The sequence below is a fragment of the Sinohyriopsis cumingii genome, chromosome 2, assembly GCF_028554795.1.
Source record: "Sinohyriopsis cumingii isolate HCF-2022 chromosome 2, ASM2855479v2, whole genome shotgun sequence".
Lineage (NCBI taxonomy): Eukaryota > Metazoa > Mollusca > Bivalvia > Unionida > Unionidae > Sinohyriopsis > Sinohyriopsis cumingii.
Window position 1 is genome coordinate 116078901 of NC_142962.1, and position 19924 is coordinate 116098824.

General features: G+C 36.7%; 1 protein-coding gene across 4 annotated transcripts in view; it reads right to left on the minus strand.

Moving 5' to 3' along the window:
• The window catches only part of LOC149805666 (uncharacterized), a 96570-nt gene that overhangs the window by 52089 nt on the left and 24557 nt on the right, over positions 1-19924 (minus strand). For all 4 annotated transcript variants that reach the window (XM_089950312.1, XM_089950311.1, XM_089950313.1 and 1 more), the window contains 2 exons: positions 10346-10446; positions 7973-8077 (listed from right to left, as the gene is read on the minus strand). In XM_089950312.1, coding sequence (XP_089806438.1) covers positions 7973-8077; positions 10346-10446 — 206 coding nt within the window. The remainder of the gene's footprint in view (positions 1-7972; positions 8078-10345; positions 10447-19924) is intronic.

The following is a 19924-nucleotide window of genomic DNA, read 5'->3' on the forward strand; positions in this document are numbered from 1 at the left end:
TTTTTATCCAAGAATCAAGGTTCCAACCACCACTGAGATAACAGTATCTTTGTAATAACCTCATAAATAGAGGACCTTGGACAATGATGTCAACTGTCACATTGAGTAAACCCTGTAGGCAAAGGATTCTCTGATTGCAAGATGGATCTTTGCAAAAACAGAAGCCTCTGTTGAAATGATTTTATTACATGTTCCTGCAGGAGACAGACTCAGTTCAGGAGGAACTGTCAGGCTGAAATATGATTCTTGCAAGGATCAAGCTGTCGACTGCCCTTGGTCTCAAATAGCAACTGACCATAAAGGGACTAAATGACCATAAAGTTGCATGGAACCATCAGGGTGCTATATAAATATGTCTCTACCAAATGGATGTCTTTTCCGCTTGAGGGTCTGTACAGATGCTGAACAGAATATGTGATATTAGATCATCATAAACAGTCCCCCTTCAAGCATATTTGTTAGCTAGAATGGGTTCAGTATTAACCGTGAACAATCTGTATCTTATGGTATGGACAGAAATTAGGGCAAAAATATCCCTTCCTCTGGGCTTTTATCCACATTGATTCTTGAGATCTGCAGGACTGTTCCCCGTAGAAGAGCCCATGTTAAGTAGACATTGTGCCATAGCTGACCATGAAGGGAGCTGTGTGCTTTGTGGCACTATGGTTAGATTGAGCCTTAAAAGTGCCTATTAACTGACGTCAGGACAGCATCCAAGATGCTGATTAACGTAAACTTGCACATAATTCAACATAATAGACAGGATTGGATTCATTATAGATCTCGTACTGTAAGATTCAGATGGCAGGCTGATTTTTACAGAACAGGACCATTGTATCCATGACAAATTTGTCAATTCCTTATGATGGAACAGATTACAGGCTATGTACTTCACAAAACAGGTCCCTATTGCACCATACAACCTTACAAAGTGCTTATTGATGAGAGCTTTGCCATTCTAAGGCTGCTGCGTGTCTGTAATGCTCTGAATCAGTCACTCAACCCAACAGTGATAATAGCTGAATGCCAGTTGGTCTTGGTTGATGTGCAAGTCAACAGATGCTGGAACTTAAGACATACCTGTTGACAGAGTTGGCATGATGCTATCCAGTTCATTAAGTTGGGATGGGTATGGGTTATTTATCCACATAGCCAATCCATACATCTGAAGTGCAAGAGAGTAAATGAGGTGGTTTGTTCTGATCTCAGTCTCATTCAATGGCTGGTGATAAAGGCAATTGGGAGCAAAGCCCATGCAGCCAACTGGTTCTGCCAAGAAAGGTTATCATGATGGGGCAGTGAAGGGGAAATTGCAGCTATACTGACCATGATAGCTTGGATTGCTTCATTGCTGATAAGCCGTGTGGGGTGCAATACCCATCAAGAAGCAAATCATTCTTCACCATGACATCAGCATGAATACTGCTGACATCTTCATCCCTAAAAGTGCACCTCTGCACCTTCCCCTTCTAAACTCATAGTACTGCAGCCCACTGACTTTGGTCAATGTGAAAGTCTGAAATGTGTACATGCAACCATAGAAAGCTACACATGAAGTGTGCTTGTCAGACACATGTTTCAAATGTTACCAAACTTACAATTGGTCTTATCTAAATCTGTAAGACAAAATAGAACAGACAATATATACATGTGCACCCTAGCATGCATCCTGCTTTATGAACATGCAGAATATATACCATGGCTATTCCCTGTAGCCAGTACAGATATAATATTTGAGTGTCAATATAAATACTTACGAAGTGTACGCCAAAATATCAATTCTAATAATGTTACCTGTAAGAAAGGCCAACTGATTGCCCATACAATAAAATCACCAAAGTATCGCTTATACTAACAACCAACTGAACACAATGACTAAACCACATGGAAATGTACCTGAATGTATCTGACTGCTGCAGAACTATACAGCAATATAACCGAGTTTCTATATCACACACAATACCTGCACATAACATCGCAATGAAGCGTCACTATTAATATTTCTGGTGAGCAGACACTATATCAATTTGTAAGTCAATGTTATCTGTAGGAAAGGCAAAATGACAACCTTAGTAAAGTGTCACAAAAATAACTAGGAGATGAATGCTAAAGCTAGATTAATACGGAAAATTTACCTGTATGTATCTGACCATAGTGGAAATTATACAGCAATATTATATGAGTACAGGGAATTCCAGAATTTATTTATTATTCATGAGGTGATGTCTGCTACCATATTGGTTGTTATGATTCCACCTTCTGTAAATTATCACCATGATTAACCTGAGTGAAGGTGAGAGATTATGACAGTTTAGATAATTCTAGGAAACATACCAATTGTTCTTTCAGGAACTGATATTTAAGCATATTACTTCAGTGCCATTAAGCCACTATTTCATTGTCCCTCTTCACCGTCATTAAAAGCAAACTCACATTGCGCCTTCATCTTATGATACTCATCACATGGTTCTCATGCTTTTCTAAAGGTAAGTTTCCAGGGTTTTTCCAGGATGAAATTAATGACTAATATGAATGGAATCAGACAACATTTAATACATATCAAGCATTTTCTAAATCTAAAGATGTTTCTATTTCAAGACTCTCCAAAACATTTAAGTCACAAATGATGATCATATACAAAACCACAAAATGTATCAAAAGAAACAAGTTTGATTATATTCCTATAAATTGGCATGTCAAGTCATTTCAATGTACAAAATAAAAATTCCAACTTTACTTTCCTGATCTACATTATGTTGCTATGTGGAAACAACAAAACGAATATAAATTAGTTTTGTTTCCTTTCAAACATTTAATTCTAAAGAGTTCTAAAGCAATGTATATGCATGTTATATAAAGTAAACACTTCCTATCACAGTAAGAAAAAAGAATTAATGCAAAGGATTAGAATCTTATCTTTTAACGAAAAAAGTTTATCCCTGAATTTATCTGTGCTAATAAAATGCCAAACAAGATTTTTCAAACAATCTAAACTCCTTAAGATGATTTGATTAAAAATCCATCATTTGAAAATCATTTACAAAGGGGCTGACTTAAATTTTGACTAAAAACCTTCAAGAATTATAACTGCTGTATAAACAAGGACTGAATTTTCTGTTAAATCAACTTGTCCTCTTGTAATCTGATAAAAGAAACCCCAAACCTGTATTGATACAGGGTTTCATATTGATTTTTTAATATATAATACAAGGGATGACAATTTACCATTTCTCATGAATTCTGATTAAGATCTGAAACCAATGTTTCAAGCTACATGTCATTGTGTAATAATTTTGCACCAAAGTTTAGCTCAGAGATTCAACGTTTCGGACAAAGAATTTGGCTTAAAACGAATAGCAGTCCGTTTTCTAATTTGGGATTCCTCCACATAATTCCACCCCATTTTTCACATTTGACATTTAGGTTGGGATGTGGGGTCAGAGAAACTGCATATTGAAAATTTGGAATTTACCACCACCGTATGGTAGCGGCATATGTTAGTTGCTAACCAGAGGGCCTAGCAAATTTAACTATGTTATACTAATACCTGCATGAAATAAATAGAAAAATGATTTATTTTCTCAGAAATGGAAAGTATTATAATCGTTATGTCTTTAATCCACTGACAGACAAGACAAAACTACAGCATAGATGAAACCTGACCAGGTATTCACCATTTGCATTACTAGTCACATGACTTCACAAATCTCAATAGTCGCATGATATCAACAATAAACTCCTTTTTAATATTGTTGCACAAAAATTCAATTATAATTAAATGAAAATCAGATAACATTTGTAAAAACCAGAAAGAACATTTAATTCTCAACATATTTATTTTGAGTACAATGGCAAGAAACATGTCACTGTTGCAGCAATCTGGCCAGTCAGATTCATCAAGCAGAGAGCACATGTCAACCTGGTAGTCATGTGATACAACAAAACCCAAAGTAGTTGTTCTCTGAATAAATCTAGAGAATTCTGGGTTCTTTCATTTTCGTTTTTTTCATTACACCAGTATACGACTTTCATTTAATATTTTTTAATTTTTCTACTACATTTTAAATGGGTTATTATTGAAATCACGTGACTACTGGATCTATGATGTCATGTGGGTTGTAAGATTTTGTACTCGTGTGACAACCAATACAAATCACAAGTGCCAGAACATAAACACCGTAGTTTTATTTTGACTTTCAGCAGATTAGAGACATAACAATTTTAATACTCTAAATTTCTGAGAAAATAATTTTCATATCAATTTCATGCAGGTATGACTTGATTTAACAATGTTTACGTTTGCTAGGCCATCTGGAAAGCAGCTATGCTTTGCTACCACAATGCTGGCCTCTTTTGATACTAGACTGGTTTTCATGTCTTCCAGGTAAAAAAAAAGAAATGGATATCAAGCTCTCTGTGAGGGGGAAAAAATGCTACTAGAGGAATCTAATCCACTGATTATTTGGATTGACTCAGCAAATATGTTTATGGCAAGCACCCAAATGATCCATACTGCAACCTCCGAATATTCTGGTCAGAACTCGTTAAATTTTTTTCATGATCAGCTGGGTTATGGCTCAATTACGTAATTGTTTCGGGCATCAAGTGGTGGCCGAAAATTCCCGGATTTTTCCCAACTTTCATCAATAGTTGCAAAATTCAAGGACTTTTCACAGTCGGAAAAAAGTTATAATTTCTCCCGACCTTTTCCCGATAGCAAGGGAACGCTGTCATCACCTTCAGCACCTGAAGGTTAACACTTCACCTTCACCTAATTAACCATCCCAACAAAAATTACTTGTATCTTATACTTCAATAACTTAAATTCTAAATGATATAAATCATTTCAAATATGTTTTTTAATCCACTCAGAGGTGGAGAAGGTGCAACTACCTTTGAAGCTCCACTGCACCTTCCCCATGTGAGCTGATCACCTTAGTCTCCATATTATATGGTTTACATAAGTCTGTTGTTAAATCTGAAATGTTTCTGTATATGCAATTGTATCAACATTCAGTAATTGCATGCTTATCAGTTCTTGTACTTAAGGTAATTTACAAATAAATTCTTCCAATGTTTATTCTATATGGTCTTGTATTATTCTTTCTAATCAAAAGCTAGACAGGAGCACCCAAAAGTTACACAGCTATAGCAATATGAGGAGATGCAATAGCAACCAGTGCAATTATGTACCAAAAGCGCCTAAGAGTATGATTACATCAAAGTTATGATGCTAAAAAATTTAAACTGGGTCATCGAAGAAAGAAATCATATACGGAGTATACTTGCCTTCGAGAAGAACACTTCTCCAACTTGCTTCAAGGTAGAGACTTCCAAAACTTGTTGTATGGACTGCAATGCCTCTCTAAGGAGAGCTTGCTACTCTCAACTTGCAGAAGTAGTAACTTAAGTATTCACAGGATTTGGCACAAATCCCTACATCAAGGGGAGATCACTCTAACTGCCACCTAGGTAAGCAGATAACTTTTAGCTTTTGCCTGGGAGTACTGGATTCGTGAGGCAGTAGTAGTTCTCCCAAGATATTATGATCGGGTAACAAATTTGAAGAAGAAATATATTTTTAATCTTCATGGACAAGTATTTCTTGTAACAGCAAAATCTTTGGAGGACATCATATAAGAACGATACTGCTGCCATGCTGACATTAGCAATCTCCAAAATCGCTCATGGTTATACAAATTCTCAGCAGAAGGGACTGATGCTCTAGTTGCTGAAAAGAATTTCCAGGAATTCAAAACAAGACCATTTCTTCCTCTCAAGTACTGAGTGAAACCATCTCGGATATTCTTTAGAAATGACAAGCTTTCAAATTAGCTGCCGTGGTGGACATAATGAATATCAGATTGGAACCCTTTTCATTTAAGGATCAAGCAGAAACCATTAAAAGTCTTTTGGTCAAAACTCCATTTCAGTATTCACTGAAAATTGTGACAACAAGATTTTCAAGTCAACCAGCAACAATATTGTATAACTGGCACAATTTTCATTTAGAACCAACAAAGCATCATAAGAAGTCTGTTGGTGAAAACCCCATGCTGATATAGCCATCCATATGGGAGAAACAGATTTAATATTTTCAAGATAGCTACTATGGTGGCCATATTGAGGGTCGGTCATTTTCATTTAGGATGAACTATGCACCATAAGAACTCTTCTGATAGAACCCCTTTTCAAAATGGCTTTACACTTCAATGGAGTAACAATAGCAAGATTTTCAAGATGGCCACCATGGTGGCCATACTGGACATCAAATCAGTACCACTGTAATTTAAAACCAACAAGACATTATAAGAAGTCTTTCAGTGAAAACCTCATGCTGATGTGACCACACATTCAGAAAAAAGATTTTCAAGCAGGCTGATGAAGCAGCTGTTTTAGACGTCAGATTGGCATAATTTTCACTTTGAACCAACTAGATATCATAAAAAGTTGTCCAGTGTAAACTCCATGTAAAGATGACTTTCCATTCAGAAGTAGTGATAAAATGATTTACAAGATTTTCAAGCAGGCTGCTGTGGCAGCCACAGATTGGCACAATTGTCATTTGGAACCAACTAGACGTCATATAAAGTCTTCTGGTGTAAACTCCATGTCAATATGACTTTTTGTTCAGGAATAGCTTTAAAATGATTTACAAGATGGCTGCCATGGCAGCCATATTAGGCATCATATGGACACCATGGTCATTTACATCCAGCATCACATCAGTATTCTTCTGTTGTCAAGTCCATTCAGGAATAGTGGAGATAATAAGATTTTAAAGATGGCTGCCATGGTGACCATACTGAATTTTAGCTTGCCACTATTTTTATTTAGGACCAACCAGATGTCAAAAATAATCAATTTGTGAAAGGCTTTCCTAGTTTTTAATAATTACAGCTGTATTGGGAGAGGAGCAAATCAGCATCTTTAGAATAAACTTTAAGGACCTTATGCCATAGTGCTTTATTTTGTATTGGGTCAACTTCTCTTTATCAGTATTCAAGAAGTCATTTGCAAATTTTTCTAATGACAGGCAAATTTAACAGAAAATTACAAAATCGCCTCATTGATTTCTCAGATGTTGCTCATAAATGAATTCATCTGAGATCTCGATAATACAAGTTTACATACAAAGTCTGTTTAAAATAATCAAACTCATCCGTGATGTTAATATTAGCTTATTTACCAAAGCTGATCAATATCTCATCGGAAATATGGCCTCGAGAGTTTTAATGAACTTGGCCATCAGAAGCAAGATTAAGTCATTAATATGCACCTATGTCACTCATAATATAATGATATGAGCCTACATACCAAATCTGATCAAAGTAAGATCCAAAATGAAGCCTCTAGAATGTCTGCAAGTATGTGTTGATGGATGGATGATGAACAATGGTGAAAAGGCCATACCATAAACTCTTATGACCTTTGGACAAGTGAGTTAAATATGAGAAACGGAAATGTTTCGTATCTCACTGTGAATGTCACTTCTGTGAAACTAGATGTAAGCTGCAGTTACATAATTTCAGGGTGACAGACCAATTCTGAGGTCATGGAAGCATCTAGTCATGTACACTGTGTAAAGTTAAAAAGCAAAATATGGTAAATAAGAATCCTGTTATAACAAAGAAGAAACACCTTTAAAATCTGAACATATTTATCTATTATTTCCCTTTCAATTCAGTCATCTGATGTGTTTGCTCTCAAGTATATCAAAAACAAACTTTTCACACATAAATTTTAATACATTCATTAGGTTTTACAGAGAATTTTTATAAAACTGTTGACATCAACATGAGGCAGAAACTCTGCAGAATGTAAAAAAAAGTTTTGGACACAGATAAGCTAAATTTAAGTCCATATTGCATAAAACAAATTATTAACAACAGTAACTCACTGAAGCCATTTTACCGACCAAGACAAAGCAAAAATTTACATGGAGTAGTAATTATCAAAGAGATTGACTTACTACCATCTCGAACTGGATTGGAATATCCCACCAAAGTCTTTTTATCAGGACATTGTACTTCTACCTTAAGACAAAACAGCTTTTTGTTGTTCTTGCTGGCATTTTCTGCAAATAGTTAAAGGATACTAGAAACCAAATTGTTCTGTTATTGAATGTACAAATTCTAATTCTAATGTAATGTTTACAAAAACGAATATGCCATGGACTTTAAGTGATTATTTTGTGAAGAAATTACTCTGATTCCATAATCTGTGAAGTTTTTCTCATTGAATAAATAAAACAAATATGACAAAATTCTCTAAAATGAAGTATCGTCACGGCCTATCAATCAACTCCCTACTCCCTCCCCCCTAAACATATAAATACAAATGTTTTTAATCACTAAAAATGCTATCATTGCTGCAACATACTTTTTCTCAAAAGTGATACCATTTTCTCATTACCTTGATAGAGCAGATGAGACACAACAAAACCTGGCAAAGGTGACACATCATTGAAAATTATTATGTACACATTTTATCTGATTTAGTCAACGGGAAGCTAATGACGTGAGCGAAGTTTACAAATAAATTACTCTGAGGTCAATATGTAAATACATAATATTTTTTTTATGAATGGGGATAAATTGTACTACTTTATCCTGTAGCATTGCTTTATTGCTACTAATGAGAAAGGTACAATTCAATGTCACTGAACTCTTACAGCTCACTTTCCCTGTCACTGACATTATATATTTGGCAATTCAAAGTATATATTCTTCATAAATGTGCACTTTTAATATTATGATATAGGCTCATCCTGAATGTTTTTAGCAAAATAATTCTGATTGTCCGTTTAAACCTCTTTAAATTTGGAAACAAATAATGTGTAACAACACGGATTAATACACTGTACTTGTCGACAGTTTGGTGTTTGGTGTGCTTATATATTGTTTAAATGAGATTTCCATCACAACAGTACTTTGGATGCAAACATAATGCATGATCTATAAATGAAAGTCACGAAGCAGACACGTGTGTAAAAGCACACCAAACACATAATTATTTGCTTATCACAAGTTTTCAGAGCATAATAATGAAACACACATATTGCTAATAGTAAAATGTTTCTTATTGGGATTGATCATCCTGACTTCTACCTATATATGTATCTAATGAAATTATATGCAATTAACTACCAAATTTGGTTTGTCATAATTCAGTCACTGTAACGGTGTCTGTGATGAACTACACAACTGCTCTCCTGTTTTTGAACACTAAATAGGCAAATAATATAAAATGGCTAGGTGTTGTGCACTGAATAATTGAAATGCTGCATAATAGCTCTGCATGTGTGAAGCTTCACTGCAAAATGAGTACTCTGACCTTTTACTGTGGTAAGATAATTATGCAATTTTGCTACAGATCTATATGGAACTTATATATATTTGCAATAGCTGTTTCATGTATTTCTTGTATATGATGTAGTGTCAATTTATCTACTTATACTGGACAAATGCACACTGACTATATTGCAATTTTCTCATCAGTACTGAAATACGTGTATGAAATATTAATACTTTTCATTTATTGCTGAAATTAAAGTGAATACTGAAAAACATAAAAGAAAGAAATAAGAAGAAAAAAAGCACTGACCATTATAAGCACTAGCTTGTCTTCTTCCAGTTTAGCAAAGTCATTGATATTTAATGTTTTAATTTTAAAGGAGATAATAATTTTGGAAACCTATAATCTGCATAGCATTTTACAAGTCTTCCAGCAGGCAAACAAAAACATGGTTTAAGGCATGTTTGTCACAGGCTTGGGTTCAAAGATACCATCCAAAATCACATAACAAGTATCAACTGTGTATATAGAGTCCTTTCATCCAAATCTTGCTTTACACTGTTTTGGTTAAAACAAGTTTGTAGAATCAAGATTAGGCCTTTATCTCCAACAAAGGATGTCCTCAGCACATTAGTGTGCAATTGCATGAATATCCTCCATACACACAAACACATGAAAAGCGATAAGAAAACCAGAAAGTGGTGGCCAGTTTTCCACCTTGAGTGCAGGATAATAGATTTCAGGCAATGTTTAGCCCCATGTTACCCAAATCTTGACCCCTGTGCACATGGGTATGCTTTCTTGACCATTACTACCAATCAAACAATTATTTGCCCCTTGCTCAATGGATGAAAGGTGCAACAACTCGTAGCTACACAGGGAAGTACAAGACAATTAAGACAATTTTAGGATAAAGTTGGATTATAATGTTACGGGCTTTACATCTGCAAAATTTTCCCTCCCTGCTATACATGTGTTGCCATGGTCAAACTGAAGTGATTGGTCTGTGCTTTCTGCAATAAGTAACAATTATTTAGCATGCAAATACTTGGTAATTCGCCCTTTGTTATGTTCCTCAGATATTCTCCTCTGTCTCTAACACACTTGGCGATATCTTTATTGGTAGAAAGGACAGGTGACAGGCCAATTCTGAAATAATGAGGGACAATAATGATATACATCCTAAATGTAAAAACATGTTCATCTTTAACAATTATATCCTACAGTTTCTCTTACATTACAAAATATACTTTAAAATCATTTTTGGGCTTGCAGAGTAATATTTAAAACAATATCTGGTGTCTACAGTGGTTGCCTAATCGAGTTCCCCAGGACATCTTGGGGATGCTTAACAGATCCAATGTACCATCCTACATGCTGTAAAAGACAACTAATGGAGGCAACCAGTTTTACCCTGGGATACATCCCATTAGGACGACCATGCTGTGAAGGTATAGTAATTTTTCTTAAAAAGTGTGGTTTATATAACAAATCTGACATTGTATATGATGCATGTTACCCTGTAGTTTTGTTCTGCAGCATTTTTTGGGACACCACAATTCACTTGTCACTTAACCAAGATTCCTATACATCAATATGTGCTCTGATAACAACACCTGGCATCATGGTATTCATTACACTTTTAAAAAATTCAAGACAATGGTACAGAGAGAAGAACAAATTTATTAAATCTGATGTCAGGATTCATTTTGCAAGCATACATACATATACCTAACCATGTGTATCAAAAGAAGCAGCTTAAACAGAAAATGCATCAATTGTCATTTACAAGCACAATTTTAAAAACATTTCTAGCACCAGCTGCTAACTGAAATTCCTTTGTCTTGTGCAAATAATTATTTGAAAATGCCAAAATCTGCTTTCTCATGGCATTACTGAACTATTAGCAAATGGTTATGGTTTTTGCTATTATACTGACAATTAAAAACAACCAGTTGTCACTGCAAGTTAAAACACTCTGCATTTAAAGTAACATTTTATCTAACTGGTGTCCTGAATTTTACAAAATGTGCCCATTAATACTTTTACAATCTTGAATTTTTGTGCAGTTTCATGACAATCTCAATTCCATGCATGTAAAAATAATTTGGAATTCACAAAATTTTACCAACTAATCATAGCTCTCAGTGATTTATTAATGTTGTTGTTGTTGTTGTTGTTGTATTGTTTAACGCCATTTTTCAGCACACGATAGGCTATACATGGCGGCCAGTATTAATGGTGGAGGAAGAACCCAGGAAAACCCCGGAAAGAACCACCGACCCACGAGAAGCTACTGGCAAGCTTCCTCACATATCCACATTAGCCGAATCCGAGACTCGAACCCACGCAGACAGAGGTGAGATGGCAGTGATCCGTAACGAAGAGCGCTTTAGACCACTCGGCCACTCGGGGCCCCATGATTTATTAATGTGAAAGAATGTTGCATTAACCAAGAGAGATCTACACAAATCTGGATGAACCCGCAGCAAGCATCTGAGAAGGTGACCTAAGTGCAAATCTCAACCCAAGTCAGTAAGGTATAAAACACTGGCCAAAGTGATTTACTATTAATAAGTTGGTTTTGCTCATGAAACCAAAATCTACAGGCCACAGTGACCCAAATATTAGTAGCTACATGCTGCACTCTACAAGATGCACATTCATACAAAGATGAATGGCTTGAAAGCCATAATGCCCAAGAAAATGACCTAATTGCTAAATTTAACCAATATGGGATGGATGGATGGTTGAAGAGACAAGTGTTAACACTGTATGCCTCTTCTATACTTGTGGGTGGAGAATAAAACTACAAGTCACAAGTATATACTAGTAGAGAACTCGTCAGCTCAACAAAATGCATCATAAGACAGATTTGTTTGACACTGTGCTCAAGGCTGCATGAATTAAATGCAAAACTTGACTAAAGTCACTGATGCATGAAATAAATTTTTCAGTAAATTATGTTTCTCATAGAATAATGGACCAACACATTAACTTAGCAATGTAAGCCCTACTACCTCCTGAATCCAGCTCTCCAGAAGACAAAATGTTTCCTTTTCTATCTATATTATACAGATAAGGGGCCACAAAAAAAATATTAGCTATGGAGGTAATCAAAGGGACAATGTTTTTTGACAACGCACCACTTCCCTTTGTAAGCCTCTAAAGTGATGAGCCTTCTAGCTCATGCAATTCTTTCCATGATTGAAGGGTTGAATTGTTTCTGCTGCAAGGCTCAAGCTGCTCTGGTCAAGAGTCAAGCACGAAGGAGACGGTTTGGGCAAGGATGCAACACATGGGTCCAAGGTTGAGAAGATTTGAGCTGGCCCATATCTTACAGAGTAGACTGAAAAGATCATTTATTGAGGATTTGTCCCAGTAGAAACGGACAATCAGAATTATTTTGCACTTCTGGCCCATTAATTTATGTGAACTCTTTCAAAAATTACGATCACTAGGGATGAAGGTAGATAAAGGGCCATAGAACCTCCAATTGAGAGACAGAGTATCAGTGAAGCAAGCCCCAGGATCAGCAACTGGGAAAAAGAAGGTGGGCAATTTGTGATTCCACCTGGTTGTAAAAAGACTAATCATCAGATTCCCCAACAGCTGGCAAATCTGATGAAAGACTGACAGATGGAGGGACCATTCTGTATGGAGAATCTGTTCCCTCACTGAAAGAGAACTGGCCAAGACACCAAGTCTGCTGGGCATACATCTGATCTGGGTGTCAATGTTGCATAGTGTGCACCAATGGCAGAATGCCCAGACCAGAATGTTGAGTTAGAGTAAAATTTATTACTACCATGTTTGATTAGGTACATCGCCACCACTGACTTGTCTTACATGATAAGCACCATACTGTACTGTGTTGATGGTCACTCCAAAAATTAAAAGCATTCATCTCCGAAAGACTGATATGGAGAATTGTATCTTTCGGACCCCACAATGTCAAAATCCAGTGACAGATGGGTTCCTCAACCAAAGGTGCTTACATCTGTACACACAGTCACATCTGGGTGTAGCTATTCGCAAGGTATTTCTGTCATGAACCAGCATCAGTTGCATCACTGGTCCAGGAATGATAGTATATCACTCATTATGCTGATCCTGTAATAGTAACACTATGGATAAGGAACATCTGCAAAGGGCGCATGTAGAGACAACCTAGTGGGATAAGATCTGATGATATATGAACAATTAGAGGCAGTGCAGTAAGTCCCTTGGTGTGATCCATTTCCTGTTGTAAGCCTTTTAAGTGGAGAGCCTTCTAGGCCATGCAATTCATTACCTGTTGGAAATGGATTCTGCGAGGACAGCGATTCAGAGCTCCCAATGGTGGGGAAGACATACCAGGTTAAGGTGGGTGAGAAAATCTGTATCAAGATGGATTAACTGATGTGATGGACAAAGATTGGATTTCCCAACTGATCAGAAAACCTAGATGATATAATGAGAAATGAGATTGTTCTTTCCTTTTGACAAGAATGGAACTGGTCATGTTTCTGGGAGATGTACAAATATGATGGCATGGAAGTAGATGAAGTCATATAGAACTGGGATACAATACAGTGGCATAGTTTCATAAAGGCCCAAGAACTTATGTTCAAACTCAGAGACAGTGCAAAACTGATAACAATGTCCTTGGTATGTAAAATGCAGGAATTTCCACAAAGATGGATGAATAGATGTCAGATTGAGACAGATGATAAATCTGTTTTGGAAGGATGGCGAATAAAACTTAACCTTGCCATCTCCACCTTTAATAGCACTGGCCATCCTAACCTAAAACGGCTTGGAGAAAAACTTTGGAGGTTGTGGATTCCAAAGAATTTCCTATGCCCACTTCTCAATGACGATCCAGATCTGTCACTACAAAAAAATGTGTCCTCTGCTGAGTCTGACGATACTTCCACCAGGCATGGAGAGGACAAGAGGAGAGTGTGTTGGCAAAAACAAAACCTGAAGTCCCTAAAAGTTAATCTGGATCACCCACTCACTTGGCAGAAAGAGACTGATCCAATGCTGTTTGAAAAAAACAAGGGTTTAATTCCTATCAGATAGATGTCAGAGAAGCGAGTCAACGTCAAGAGAGTGGAGGAATAAAGGCACTGATTAACAGACTGTCTTCATGTATAGGTCTGGGATCATTACTGGCTTTTTGGTGGTGCAGCAAATTATGCCATACCTGTGATGATGTATAAGGTGATAGTTACACACAAACAGATGGAGGGGCAGTTCTTGGGCTGGCTGCTCTGCAATTCCCTTATCTTACCACCGAACAGCAGACTTTCCTCCAAAAGTAATTTCGCAGGATCAGGGTGGGATGTGCACTGGCAGCCCTGCAAGATGGGAAAATCGCAACAGACACAAAATCCAACAACGAAGATATGACCACTATATTGCCAAAGAGCGTCAAAGTAGTGTGCAAAATGTCTTTATCCACAGTAAAGAAGCTGGCAAAGTCAGACTGACTGCAGCATAGTTCTTGTCTGAGGCTGTGAGATCTGTAGAGAAGGTGTCAGAATGGATCTTATATCATCTAGAGTGCAAAGAACATTGAAAGTTGACCATAAGAACAAAATATGATAGGTTCTGGAATTGCCTGAGTCACTGATCTTGACAGCAATTTCCTAGATTTTTCCAGACTGCAGGGAAGATGCAAGGAAGTGCTGACTTCCTCTTCATCAAAAAACATGTGAGGCCTTGACCCTGCATGCTGGTGTAGGTAGGGTTGGTGGTGGCAGCCATTATGAGTTTGGCAACCCAACATAAATTCCTCTATGTCTGGCTTAAAACTACACTAATTCTAGTCTATGTTGGGATCTGAACAGGAACCATCATCAGACTTAACCCCACACTCATTGTGGGTGTCATCCTGATTGTCATCTCTAAAAATCTTATACTAAACCCAAGTGGGTACGCCTTGAGTAAACGGCTAACCGTATCCTCAGGATGTAGTCATCAAATCATAATGGATGACAGTAGTGTGGACAGCTGTACTGTACTGCTAGAGTAATGGTAATGTTTGGCGGACAGACAGATCAATCAATAAGATCCCCAGTAATGTTAACATTCCACTGATGAACTTGATGAGCCATGGGACAATATGTAATGGAAGCCATACAGTCAATGAACAGTATGGATCGAAAACCAGACGGCTGGACGGTTTGGTCAGCAACAGACATGGCATCAAAACTGAGGTGCAACTAGACAGTATGTACTGAGAACTGGATGATAGGATGGTACAGTTGGCAGCTGAAACAGCCATCAAAACTGAGGTGTGGCCTGATGACATGACTCATTTGTCATTTATATATCCCATGTAAGCAGAATTCCTGGCCCAAAGGATGAATTCTCTACTAAAACAGGAGGATAGAAAGATAATGAAATGGTCATTCAAGTAATTTTTTTATTAAAAAAAGGTGCCCAGACTTATAGGCCTAAAGACCATGCTTGTATATGCAGGTAACTTATGTCACCTGAGCTGCCTAGAATTGGGTGGAAACCCTGCCAAAGCATAACAATTCTTGAATAAGTTGGAATGGCATCCCCAACCAGGCTGGTCAATGACATGGTATCAGGTGAATGTTCAAATACCAGCACTCTTGGTTCTTTGATTTTCCATGTCATTCCCTTGTTTCTCATCATTTTCCTTAGAAATGTGAACAATGTATTTTCTGACCAATTAGTGCCCATGCTGCATGTAGCCATTGATGTACACCTTGTACACATGAGACAGGAGTCATGAAATTTCTAACTAGCATTGCATTCTTGCATTGCATTAGCTTAAGCAGCAGAGAGGGTGAACAGACCACTTAAGGGAATGGTCACCCTTGTGTTTAGACAAAAAAAAATAGTGACCCTTCATAAAGGTCAATACCACGTCTACGATTATTGTTTGTCCCAAACAGAATTGTAGACAAGACCCTCTCTGCTGCTCAATAATCCTGGGAATCTTCATCTGAATCCTGGGAATCTTCATCTGAATCCTGGGAATTTGTTCTATGTTTCAAGTAATATTCAAGTTCTGATGGTGGTTTTTCTATTTTTGGATTTTTGTTTTTTCTTTTTCTGTAATATATCATTAAACTTCTGTATCGATCTCCACCGCAATTTTTGCAAATCTGATATAATCCTCTAACGCCGTTGTTACATCCAACACAACTTCGTGGACCAGCATAAGGGTTTTTCTTTATAAGATAATTGTGTTTTCTGCAATATTCTCCACGACATTTTTTATCACATTTGTTAGTGGTTCCTTGACGCAGCCACGTACAATTGTTCATTATATTAATGATATCTGTTTAATTCAATTTAATTTTATCATCACCCCTACTATCCAAATATTTTATCAAGACCCACATGATATCTTGTTCTAGGATCATGTAAATTTATTGTTATAAATCCATGCGGAGTGGCTTGCGCTCGTGAAAAGAAATTTTTGAATTTAATTATATCCATGTCACCGCTGCACCAGGTTTGATGAATATTTCGCAGCGTGTTTGTGTCTACGCCATTAAACACAACTAAAATGTTACAATTGTCCCTGATCACTTTTGGTATTTGTGTATATAGCTGAGTAACATAGATCACATCTGTATTTTTATGTCTGCCGCGAGAAAATATTCTGGCTGGATTTGATTGTTTATCTAGCATCACATCATCATACACAACTAAATTATTAATAAATCCGTCTAAAACATCAACGGACGGTGCTTCATCAATATTTGTTATAAACTCTATGACATCATTATCTTCGTCCAGTAATCTTGCATTTTCGTTAAAATCTTTTAATACTTCATAACATCGTTTATCATCAACGGATGGTGCTACTAAATACAATTTATCCCATTTCAACCATCTCATTATCAGATTAAGTAATAACTGCGTCTTACCCGATCCAGATGGTCCTATGATAATCATTCTGATGGAATTAGGTAGTGCAGGAAGATGCTTAACAGGTTCTCGTTTTCTTGTCGCTGAGAAATCAATTATATCCATATATATTATAACATGAATTTATATTGTTTACGCTGTAGAGTTAAAACTCCGACTACTGATTTAGCTACAGTTATAACAAAAAATAAAAAAATAGCATATGGTGGAAAATGTTCTGTGTGCGGTAGAAAGAAATTTTCGTTTTTACCTAATAAGCGCGGTGGTGACATTGCTAATTTGATGTCAAAGTTTCCGGGTACTCCATGGGCTAAATACCCAGGAGAAAAACATCTACCAGGATATAATTATTGCGGTCCTGGTACTCGACTCGATATCAGGCTCGATAATCAAGATCAACCAAAACCAGGCGAGGAACCAGTAAATGCTATTGATCGAGCTTGTCATATTCATGATGTAGCTTATAAAAGTAAAAATCTACAAGATAGGCATATTGCAGATGTGAAATTAATTCACGCGTTAAATTCCATAGAAAATAAAAATATCAGAGAATCATTAAATAATTGGTTAGTAAGATCTGCGATGAAAAGTAAATTAGCGTTTGGGTCTGGTAATATATAATGGAATTAATTTATTATTCACCAAGAGGATACTGGAAAGGCAAAGCAGCAATTGGTAAACTCGCTGATGCAGCAGCGGTTAAACATTCTACTGCTAAAGCGTGGTTATCCAAACAGGCAATATGGCAAATTTATCTACCACCATCGAAAAGAATTCATTACGCGTACTTCGATGTCAGTGATCCTAATGAAGTTCATCAAGCTGATATTCTGTTTTTACCACATGATACTGTGCGTGGAAAAACGTACAAGTACGCGTTAACTGTAGTTGATGTTGCAAGTAGATATAAAGAGGCAGAGCCGCTATCAACGAAAACATCATCTGAAGTAGCCGATGCATTTGAACGAATTTATCAACGAGGTGGTGGACCACAAAGTGGTCTACGATGGCCACAGCTGCTACAGGTTGATCCTGGTAAGGAATTTCTTGGTCCAGTATCATCGTTGATGAAATGACATAATACCAAAATATGACGAGGTCATACTGCAATTCACCGTGATCAGGCAATTGTTGAGCGATTTAATCGAACACTTGCTGAGCGGTTATTTGGATATCAATATGCTAAGGAATTTATTCAAGATAAAAGATCTCGCGAATGAGTTGCAAGATTACCAAGCGTGATAGCTGCATTAAATAATGAGATTACACGAACAACTAACATGAAACCCATTAGTGCATTCACAAAAAAAAATATACCAACACAACGAAAAGGTACTGAAAAACAAAAACTATTGGGTGATGTGACACTTAGATATTTATGTGAACCGGGTGAACTTGAAGGTGGTAGCGCGAGAGCAACTGATCCTATTTGGAGTGTTACCACACACAAAATATCCACCATGACAAGATCCTCAGGTAGACCCTCAATCTACATACTAGATTCGGCTGCTCCTCAACGTGGATTTGTACATGAGCAACTACAAATAATTCCCACGGATACACAACTACCACCGCGATCACTTAACTAGCACTAGCGCCTCTATGTCGATTACACTCAAGACAGGTCAACATGGTATTTTCTCGTGTATGACCATGAATATTATCTTTTCTATCTATGGTAAATTGTCTTGAATCATTACTCGAATACCTCCACAGCATTATACAATTGCAACTTGTGCAATGATTATTCTGCTGCTGTTTTAACTCAATAATAAATTTTTTTTTATCAGATTGTTTGTATCCAATTAATTTTTTTCTTATTATATCATCATCAATGACATTAAATTTATTAACGATTTCAGGAATTATAATTCTCCGTAATTGAGATATTTTTCTGACCCTTGATACCACTAAATAGACTAAATTTGACCACTCGATGTGATCATCTACAATCCAAACTCGTGTATCAGAAATAGTTAATCCCTGAGACGAGTGGATCGTCATAGCGTATCCCAACACCCATGGACATTTGTCAGCGCGTAATGCATCTTCGACCACACTGATATCAACAGCGACAATATCATTTAATACGAGATTTTGTTTCTCAGTCTGCCCTGGAATATCAACATTAATATTCTGTTTTCGTGTATCTGATGGTCTATAACACAACGGTACGGGTAATTCTGAATATTTTTCTTTATGCAGCTGAAATAACTGCTGTTGTAAATCGTCTCTGATTATTTTTCTGCTTGCTACTATCAAATCGGTGGGTCTCCATAATTTCAAAAAAATCACTCATTGAGGTCTCTGAGATTACTCCGCGTATTATTTCACACTGAATTTTGTTTGATTGTAATCTGAATAATTTTTTTAATTCCTTTAAATCTGCATCAAGAGCTCTATGATCATCATCTATTTCTTCGTAATAATCAATGGAATTTTTTAACCAATCATGTGGAGATGGTCCAACAAAAGGCGGCGGTTGACCATGATCGCCACACATTATTATAGCGGTATTTTTCGTCAACAACCAATCAAGAAACGTTTTTAATGTATCCAATGATACCGTGCATATCTCATCCCAAATAATTATTTTAGGTATATACTTTTCTCCCATTCATTCAGGAGTCCATGTATCCCCGCGCCACTGAAAGAAACTATGATACGTGCATGATTGTACTTGCCATTGTTTCATCTCCTGTGCAAGTGTATGTGTGGGTGTCAG